Source organism: Hakea prostrata, chromosome 9 (genome assembly GCF_041222555.1).
Source record: "Hakea prostrata isolate BN-2017 chromosome 9, UWA_Hpros_2, whole genome shotgun sequence".
In the NCBI taxonomy this organism is placed as follows: Eukaryota; Viridiplantae; Streptophyta; class Magnoliopsida; order Proteales; family Proteaceae; genus Hakea; species Hakea prostrata.
Window position 1 is genome coordinate 13671128 of NC_142608.1, and position 10485 is coordinate 13681612.

The window sequence follows — 10485 nt, forward strand, 5'->3', positions numbered from 1 at the left end:
GTAAGGTGTCAATTTTTAACCCGAACTGTTAAAACCAGCCCGTTATAGCCCGAACCGAACCTTAATGGGACCCTCAGCCCAAACGGTTTCAAGCTAGATCAGGTCAACCTGTGTGCAGCCCGCTAGCTCGAACCAATAGGCCCAAACCACAACCTGTTAACCTTTTAGTATAATTTTAATTAAGATATTAAATGAAGTTAATGAACCATTGAATTTGGACCCTAGTGATGCAACCATTGTCTTGTTTTGTCTCTTCGAAGACATTCGATAAAATTGGAACGATACAAAGAAGATTAGCATGGCCCCTATTCAAGGATGACACGCACAAATCGAGAAATGGTCCAAATTTTTTGATCTGATGTAATCCCGGCTGGTGCAATATGAATGAATTTCACCACATTCTTAGGTCGCTGGTTCGAATCCGGCAGGTCAAAATTTTTTCTAATTTGATCTATACCAAAAGGTGAGGGCTGGTGCATGTTTTAAATGATGATTTTAATTCGCAAGAAATAGAGAGATGGAGGAGAGAGAAACTCTGGAGAAAAAAGCTTTGGAGAAAGATGGTGCGCATAGGTCTTCGGATAGGGCTGCTAATGGCTTTCCTTAGAAGATGGATGGTGGGAGATCTTACGCTGGGGTGGTAGGGACTTCCATTATGCTTGAGATTGATTCCCTCCCATCCCCTATGCAGGCTGGATCTTATCGGTGTATTGTTATTCCTCAATCTGAGTACGAGTTGCAGCGTACTCAATTTCATTTCTCCTTGATTGGGAGGGCAAACTTTCGTCAAACAACAATGGATGCTTTACGTGATCTGGCTTCTAAATCATGGAAACTGAAACAAGGAGTTTCTTTTCATTCCTTGGGAAAGGGTTTCGTGATTTTTCAATTTAGATGTGAGGAAGATTTGTTAGAAGTTTGGAGAAGAGGTGTCTGGAATATTGGCAATCAACTGATTCGATTCCAACGTTGGCGTCCGGATTTTAACATTCATGCTCCTCAACTGTCTGCCAAACTGGTTTCGATTCGTTTCCCTGATCTTCCTCTTGAATACTGGCATGCCAAGGTTTTACTTTCTATTGCTAAGACGGTAGGTCGTCCTGTTTCTTTAGACCGTCGTACTCGTCTTGGTTCTGTGGGCCATTACGCAAGAATTCTGGTGGAATTAGAATTGGAAGTTGAGGAGTGTCTGAAGTTCAAATAGAGCGCCTTGAACCTGGTTCTACACGTGTTTTCAGCTTCATTCAAAAGGTGATCTATGAGGATGGAATTCAAAGATGTTTTCAATGCAATCGAGAAGGTCATTTGGGAAAAAATTGCAATGTTAATATTCCTTCGGCTAAAGAGAAGTTTGTTCCTCAACACTTGGCACATGAAGACGCGGTTCTGAATGAAGGTCCTAATTATATTAGGATTGCAAAGACGCTGGAGTTTGAGGGTGAGAGTAATTCGTCCTCTCAAGTGGTTCATGCGGCTTTAGTGGAGGCAGGGCTGGTGGACTCTTTGTTGGTCAATGAGAATTTAGTTAATTCTTTTTTAAATCAAGGGGTTTTTGATAATGAGGTGTTGGTTTTGGGTAAGGACTCTTCTTCGAATCATTCTTCTTCGACTCCTACCCAAGAGAGCGACCCTTTTGAACTTCAAAAAATCCTTGATGCGGTTAAGAGTTCTAAATCTTATGGAAACCTTCATTTGGTTGATGGTTTTGATTTTCAAAATGGTGTGGTTATTGGTTCAGCCACAAATTTTGAATTTAAAAAATCCTTAGATGTAGATAAGTGTTCTAAGTTTATTGGTAACTCTCCTTTGGAGAGTTCACTAGTGGGACCCGAAGATAAGATTGACGATTGTGATTCAGCCAAGCATTTTGAATTTCAAAATGTCCATGTTTCGGGTAAGACTTCTATTTAAATTGAAAACCTTACGTTGGGGGATTCATTGGTGGGACCCAATGATAAGAATGAAGGGTGTGATTCGGCCAAGCATTTTGAATTTCAAAATGATCATGTTGCGGGTAAGACTTCTATTCAAATTGAAAACCCTACTTTGGGGGATTCATTTGTGGGACCCAATGATAAGAATGAAGGGTGTGTTTCGACTAAGCATTTTGAATTTCAAACACTTCATGCTGCGGATAAGAGTTCTATTCTACTTGAAAACCTTAATTTGGGGAATTCATTGGTGGGACCCAATGTTGTAAATGCACTAAGAGGTTCGACCAAGGAAGGAAGGTATTTTAGAGAGAAAGGGGCTGATGTGGGAACTAGGGAGAATGCGTTGGACTCTAGTGGGGCCCAGAAGAGGTCGGCCATATTTGAAAATGATGGAACGCTGCAATTGGAAGTTGTTCCTCCTCCTTCGTCTTATATCTCAATGAGGGATGAAGGCTCTCCTTGTCGGAAGCCTGGTCGTCCTAAGAAGGCTCATGCAGTGAAGAAAGTGGCTACAAGTAAAAAGGGTTTGTTGGCAGAGGAATTCAAGAAGGTAGATGCTGCTTTAGGGAAAGTCTCTAAAGTAAATAGGAGCCTCTCATTGGGAGAGGGAAGTGCTGCTTTGTAACTGTTGATATGAAGCTTTTCTTTTGGAATATTCGCGGCATTGGTAATGTGTCTGGTAGGAGGGCCCTTAAAATGCTGTTAATGACTCATCAACTAGACATTTTTTGTGTCACTGAACCAAAAGTGGATGTTAGTAAGTGCCCAATTCTCTTTATTAATAGATTGGGATATTCTTCTAATTTTGTGTATAATTTTCGGCAGGAGAAAGTTCCGAATCTTTGGGTCTTTTGGAAGAGAGAGTTGCAACGGTCTTCTGTTCTCTCTTCATTTGACCAACAACTCTCTCTTCAATTCAAGTGGCAAGGTGTGCAATTTGGTCTATCAGTGGTTCATGCTTGTTGTGATAGATCTGATCGCAGACGGCTTTGGGAGGATCTTATTGCTCTCCCTGTGTCTAGCTTACCATTTTTTGTTATGGGGGACTTTAATGCAGTGTTTCGGGTGTCTGAAAGGAGGGGTTCAAGCAGATTCCAGTTGGGTGCAGCAGCTGATTTTCAGGCTACCATTGATGCTTGTGAGCTTTTTGAAGTTCCATCTTCGGGTAGGAAATTTACATGGTCAAACCAACGCAAAGTTGGTAATGTTCGTTCGGTCCTTGATAGAAGTTTCTTCAATGCCAGATGGTTAGAGTTGTTTGGTGATTCTAAACAGATCACTCTTCCGACACACTCGTCTGATCACTCTCCGATTTGTGTCTTTGTTGACAAAGGTGTCAAACCGGTAAACTCTCCTTTCAGGTTCAATAATTTTTGGATGACCGACGATTCTCTTTTGGATGACCGACGATTCTCTTTTGGAGGTGGTTCGTTTGGCTTGGGTGGAACCGGTTGTTGGTGATCCCATTTTTGTACTAGCACAAAGATTAAAGAATGTTAAGCAGCGTCTTAAAGCTTGGGCAAAAATGACATTTCCTAATCTTTTTATTGAAGTACAACAAGAGGAGAAAGATCTAGCATCCTTTCACACTAATATTGATCAACTTGATATGACAGATGAATATTTTGATCAAGAGGCTTCCTTGAAGTCAAAACTTGTACAAGCAATGGATCGTCTGGACTCTCTTCTTCGGCAGAAAGCAAAGGTCAGGTGGTTGAGGGAGGGAGATAGGAATTCAAAAATTTTCCATCTCTCTACTAAACTTAGAAGGAATAAAACTCTGTTAAATCTTTGCAAAGAATGGATGACACTTGGACATCAAGTTTGGTTGAACTGCAGGAATATGTGGTGACTTACTTTGAAAACTATCATAAAACTAGTTCCTATTTGGGACACCCAGAGTTGTTGTCTGTGATTCCAAAAGTGTTGATGGATGATGATTGTTTATTACTTGAAGGTTTGCCCTCTAATGAGGAGATCAAAGGAGTGGTATGGGACCTAGATCCTGACAGTTCTCCAGGACCAGATGGCTTTCCGTGAAGTTTTTTTTTCCGTAAATGATGGGATATTGTTTCAGCCGATTTTGGGACTGCAGTTCGATCCTTCTTCGAAAAGGAAAACTTCCAAAAGGGGTAAATAATCGTTTCCTCACTTTAGTTCCCAAGGTGGAGAATGCATCTACACTAGACAAATTTCGGCCTCTATGTATGGGGAATTTTTTTTGCAAAACATTGTCAAAGATAATGGCTTCTTGGCTGAGTCTTCTTTTGCCTAAGCTTATTTTTGAGGAGCAAGGAGCTTTCCAGAAAGGTAAGATGATTTATGAAAATATTTCTGTCGTTTTTGAACTTACAAATATTTTACATTCTTATGTTAGAGGGGGAGGGATAGGAATTAAGATTGATATTATGAAGGCTTATGATACTCTATCATGGGAGTTTTAATTCTTGGTCTTGAAGGCTTTCGTATTTTCAAATAGATGGGTTGGTTGGATTCATGAGATGCTTCAGTCTACTAGAATCTCAGTTTTATTGAATGGGGGACCAATTGGATTCTTTGGAGTTGAGAAAGGGCTTCGGCAAGGGGACCCTTTATCTCCTCTTCTTTTTCTTCTTGCAAAAGAGGTACTATGCAGGGGCATTCATTCTTTGATAGCTGCTGGTAGATTGAGAGCTTTGCCAGGTCCTAGGGGAGTAGAAGTTCCTTTTGTACTGTTGTATGCTGATGATATTTTTATTTTTTCAAATGTTTTTTTATGTTATGTTAAAGCTTTGAAAAATTTCTTATCGAAGTATCAAGAATTTTCGGGTCAACATATTAGTTTGGAGAAGAGTAAGCTTTTTCTTGGACGTGTGCCTCCTAGTCGGAAACTAAAAATTGTGGACATATTAAATATCCCAATTGCTCTCTTTCCTACTCGATATCTGGGGATAGATATTTTTAAAGGAAAAGTTACTCGTGTCAGATTGCTATCAGTTTTAGACAAGATTAAGAATTGGCTACAAGGGTGGTGTGGAAAGTTGTTATCTTTGACAGGTAGAGTGGAGTTGGTACGTTTAGTTATTTCTAGCATGCCGATTCATAATTTTTCAGTGTACTGGTGGCCTAGCTCTATTATTTCTCAAGCAGAGGCTTGGATGCGTAACTTCATTTGGACAGGGAGTATAGAGGCTGTGAAGAAAATTACAGTGTCTTGGGCAAAACTATGTACTCCAAAATGTGAGGGTGGTTTGGGTATTCGGAGATTAAGAGATGTCAATTTTGCTTCCTTATGTAAGTTGGCTTGGACAATTAAACATAAACACTCTGGTTTTGCTCATTTTTTAAAGGGGAAGATGGTGGACAAAAGGGAAAATTTAAAGATTTATGGGCAACAATCATCTATGATGTTGGGATTGAGGAAGGTTTGGGGTTTTGTTCAAGCTAATGAACGGTGGTCAGTTGGAGATGGTCAGAATATAAATTTCTGGTTTGACAGATGGTGGGGAATTTTACCATTGCAAACTATGTTGGTATTCCTCTAGATCTAGAGGGTCATTTGAAATTGATTGTTGCGCATTGTTTACAATAAGGAGAGTGGAGATTTCCGTCAGTGGACAATGCCAAATTTCAAGAGGTAATTTCTCTTATTATGTTATATCCTGTTCCTTGTGCTGGTTTTGTTGATGTTTGTCATTGGCAAGGTTCGGTGGGGGGAGAGTTTAGTTACGATCGACATGGGATCTCTATCGTAGAAAAGGAGAACAACTGGAATGGGCTAAAAGTATTTAGAAGACTTCTTTGCAGCCTAGACAACAAGTTTTCTGTTGGAGATTTTTTCATGATAGGCTACCTGTTGATGCCTTGTTGACTCGGAAAGGGATTATGCTAGCCTCTCGTTGTAATATATGTGGTAAAGCTTCAAAGGACATAGGACATCTCTCTCTTCACTGCTCATTTTCACATGGATGTGGAGAAGCTTTTGCAACAAAGTTTGGCTATAGTTGGACAGTAAAAGATTCGATTGTAGAGTCGTTCAAGGCTTGGAAACACCAGTCTTCACAGTCTCCTTTACAGACTGCTTGGATTAATGGATGTTGTTTGCTTTTATACTTTTTTTGGATGGTCCGTAATCATATCCGGTTTGAAAATTTAAATTTCAGGACTGATGAGGTGGTGAGTTTAATTTTTTCAGACTTAGTACAGTTTGGCTTTAAAATGGATGGAAGAAAAGTAACTCCTACCATTTATTCGGATGCAAGAAAGACTGGGCCTTCACTTCTCTGTCTTTAGTACTGCTCCTCCACAAGAAATTTTTTGGTGTCCTCCTGCTGTAGGTTGGGTTAAACTAAATATTGATGGGTCTTCTTTAAGCAATCCAGGAAGGTCTGGCGGTGGAGGAGTATTTCGAAATGAAGTTGTTGCGGTGGTTTTCAATTTCAATATTTTTTTAGATGTTAAAACCAACTTTGAGGCTGAATTGGAAACTTTCGTTCACGGATTACGTTGGGCAAGGTATTTACAAATTAAAAAGCTTTGGGTAGAAAGTGATTCAAAAGCTATGATGACTTTAATACAGCAGAAGAAAATACCTTGGTATATCTTTCATATGTGGAGAGAGTTACAAGAATATTTGTTGACTGTAGATTGGAAGATTTCACATTGCTATCGTGAAACTAATACAGTGTGGCATTTTTTGGCAAATTCAACAGCTAGGACAGGAACTTCTGATATTAACATTCCTTGGTCAGCTTCAATCCTTAATGAACTTGATGTGGATGCCTTTAGACGTCCTAGATTTCGTTTTATAAGTTAGTGGTTTTCTAATCTGAGCTGGAACCAGTGAGGAAGGGTGTATTGGGCGCAACAATTGTTGCGGGTAAGGGAGGTTGGTTCCTTATACGGTATTAATTGATGTATTTTTTAATATGTCTTATTCGCTTAATATAATGATCCTTTTGGCGAAAAAAATAATATGTAATAACTCTTACCATACGGTTCAGTCACTTCAGTCAATGTTTGAGTGTTTCACACGGTTTTAACTTTTAACTTTCAAGTTTCAAATTTCATTTAATTTTATTATTTTAAGTCTTAACTTTTAATTGTTTGTTTCACTTTCACCATTTCAAAATAGAACCTTTTTTGTAATGGTGTTTTTATTCCTGTGATACTTAGAATTATAATTTGGTAATTGTATGCCATGATGGTAGGACCATGCGTTCCTTACCACAAGTAATTTCAAGTTGAGCCTTCTATACAAATCCAATTTCCTTGGGTGAAAATTGTGAGGCTAGTCTATACATGACAAAAGAATCTAAATTTTTTTTTTGGGGTGGGGTGGGGGGTGGGGGGGGATGGTTTGGATCAAGCTAATGCCATCACTGTATCTACTTAGAGTCTTCTTCCTCTCTCTTTTGTAGTTTTATGTGTGAGAAACTAGGACCTGGAGTTGAGGAAAAATAAAATAAATTTCAATATTGATTTTTAATTTAGTCCAAACCGTTAGCCCAAACCAAATCCAAATTGTTAGTCCAAACCACTAGTCAACCCGAACCCAAACCGCATCGAAACCGTTATCTTTTAAATGGGTTGTGTTTGGGCTAGGGTTTCTCACTTTGTTTTTTTTTTTACATTTTTTTTACAAAATTTCATCTATTTTGTGAGAATTTTGAAAAAATATGGGTTAAAAAGTTACTATGCTACCTTAGACTAGCTTCTTTAATTTGCCCTTTTTACCTCCGTAAACCAAACAACTCAAACTTTTAAAAATTTATGGAAAATTTACTTTTTCAAGCCTTTTTTTTCACCTGCTTTTTCCTTCCCCACTTCAAATCCATCAAACAAATGGTGCCCGAAAAATTACAAACCACCAACTAATAATACTAACACTGTTTGAAATGAAGTAAGAATGGTAATTTGATAAAATGTATGATTCAACATTTATGTTCACTGCAACATGAGGGGATAATTAATACTAACTTTATGTTTGTTTTTTTTTTTTTGAAGAACTTTATGTTTGTTTATTCTGTAAAATATCCTTCAAAATGTTAAATCCATCCTATGATTAGACATTAGTAACATGCATGACAGCAACTTCAGGCACTACTAGGCAATTCCTGTTCAGTCAAAAAAAAAAAAAAAAAAAAAAATCCTATTCTGGACTTCTGGCCCAAGCAAATTTCTTGATCCTCAAGAAAGATACATGAAATAAACACGAAAGCTCCGAAGGCTTGACTTGACTTCATTGAAGTACCAAACCGTGTTTGCCAGCTGGGTATTTAAAGAAGGAAAGCTTTCTCACTTTTCTCATCCTCTTTCTTTCTTTCTTTCTCTCATAATTTTAAGGCTCCATCTCCCCCCTAGCTCCAAGAAGTCAAGTCTTGTGGAAAAAATAGAAGATCAACATGAAGGTATGTGTTTGCAAGGTTTTCCATCCCAAATCAGTTATTATCAACAATTGTTTATGGTTTTGTTGTGGTGATTGTTAATTTAAACAGCAAAAGATAGTAGTCAAAGTTTCTATGAAGTGCCAGACTTGCAGAGCCAAAGCCCTTCAAATCGCTGCTTGTTTAGAAGGTAAGTGTAGTGAAGGTTTTTAATCTCCTGCCTTAATTTCTGATTAAAATTTTTGTTTAAAATGATTATATATGAATGAAGGTGTGGATGAAGCGAGGTTGGAAGGAAAAGAGAAAGATGAAGTGGTGGCGATTGGAGAAGGAATGGATCCAATTCCTTTAGTGAAGTCTTTGAGGAAAAAGGTTGGAGCGTCACAACTGTTAAGCGTCAGTGAAGTTAAACCCAGTGGTTCAAAGAAGTAGTAGTAGCAGTAGATGAAGCAGAAATCTTACCCCTCCCTTTCAAGGATTTTCATGTCATCTTCTTCCTTGGAGATCTGTATCCAAATGAGTTTCTTTCAGACAAGTAGGGCTTGCGAATTGGTTCTGGTTGTTAGGTTTGCTCTTGATACAATAGATAAATTAACATTGACAGGTCGTTGCTACCACCTAAACCTGTCGCATGCAAATGTACAATGAGAGTAAGTAATAAAGAAAGAAACAATTGATATTATCTTGACATTGACTTGTGCCAGTCAGTTGTGATTTATTTATTTATTTTTATTTTTTAGAAGTGATAGCATTATATTAATGGGTGGGGATTATTACATATACAAGTCCCGCCTCACAGAGGAGTGTTTAAGCCAATGGCATCTTAACTAAGGGATGCTGTTCTGTTGTTATTAACTAAGTCCTTCAATGGTATTTTAATTAAAGGTGATGACTATTACATATTTAAAAGATTTTTCTTTTACAATGGGTTAGCTTGCAGTTTCGTTACTGTCAAATAAGCACCATGTCATCAATCAACGATCAAAATCAAAAGTTTGTGGTGCACCTATAGATATGGTTTTCTCATTTATATTTAAAAGATTCAGAATTTGTAAATTTGCAAAATCATGCCCTTTATGGAAAACCAATCTTAAATCCCCATGCGCGTACCTAGATGCTTGCTATATCCTCTTTGAAGTGGACAATTAGTAGCTACACTGACGGTAAGTGTTCTTTTTTAGTATATTTTAACAAGTTAATTAAAGGCCCTTTGGGATGAATTGGATTCAATTTCCATTACCCCACAATGCTCTTGTGGGACCTTGAAAGAATTGACAATGTTACACCAAGCAGAGAAAGTATTTCAGTCTAAATGGGCCTCAATGATTATTATTCTACTATGATTTGCAGCTAAATTTTGGCCATTGATGTGATGTTAACGTGCCCTGCAATAAAACTACTGCATCAAATTCATAGGGATTGGCAGAGTCAAGGGAACGGTGGTCCCTAACAGATTCAAGCCTGTATTTTTTTATATTATTATTTTAACAATATATTGGAATGTTTCTATACTCGAGATTATTAAATGATTGTGGTGGTTGGACCACGTGTTAGGATAGTTTGTTTGATGGTTCAACCAAAGGGCTTAGGTGTAATTAAATGATAGTTTAAATAGAATAGGACTCCAATTAGTATTTTGGTTGAGACTTGATATCCTATCTAGGCCCCATATGGATGGAATTAGATTGATCTGAAAGCAGAGAAATGATCATTACAATTTTTTGAATCTGAAGATACCAATAAATGAACCTCCTATGCGAGAATTAACTGAGACCATGTGTCAATGGTATACTATTTTGGATGTGAGGGTGAAAACACGTGAATGTAAAAACATGCTCACATTGCCAGTTTTAGGTAGCATGCTTAAATTTGTACAAGATGAAATATAGAATATACAATGCAACGATATCCAATGCAACCTAAATGAGAAAATGTAGCAAAACTTATAGAGAGACCTAGGAGATGATAGAGGCTTGACTATAGGCATATCAACTCAAATCCTTCATCTATGAAATTAAGAGAATAAAAGAAAATTATCATGTCATAGATCTACATCCTTACTTTACTTGGGTTCATGAAAAAAATTAAATAATACTAAAGAGTTGGAGAGGACGTTCTTACCATGAAAAATATTTTATTTATTGTAGAACAAGTTTATAAGAGAATACACACATTTTTACAAAGCA

General features: G+C 37.7%; 1 protein-coding gene and 1 non-coding gene across 2 annotated transcripts; both read left to right on the forward strand.

Annotated features, from left to right (window-relative positions):
* The first annotated feature begins 248 nt into the window (after positions 1-248).
* On the forward strand, positions 249-351 carry LOC149004740 (U6 spliceosomal RNA). The gene has a single exon (XR_016170088.1). It is a non-coding gene; the product is annotated as a U6 spliceosomal RNA (small nuclear RNA).
* Positions 352-8187: 7836 nt separating this feature from the next.
* On the forward strand, positions 8188-9059 carry LOC149004741 (heavy metal-associated isoprenylated plant protein 16-like). The gene is made up of 3 exons (XM_089169696.1): positions 8188-8323; positions 8411-8489; positions 8571-9059. The coding sequence occupies exons 1-3, from the start codon at positions 8318-8320 to the stop codon at positions 8729-8731; spliced, it is 246 nt and encodes an 81-aa protein (XP_089025822.1). The 5' UTR covers positions 8188-8317; the 3' UTR covers positions 8732-9059.
* The last annotated feature ends 1426 nt before the right edge of the window (positions 9060-10485 follow it).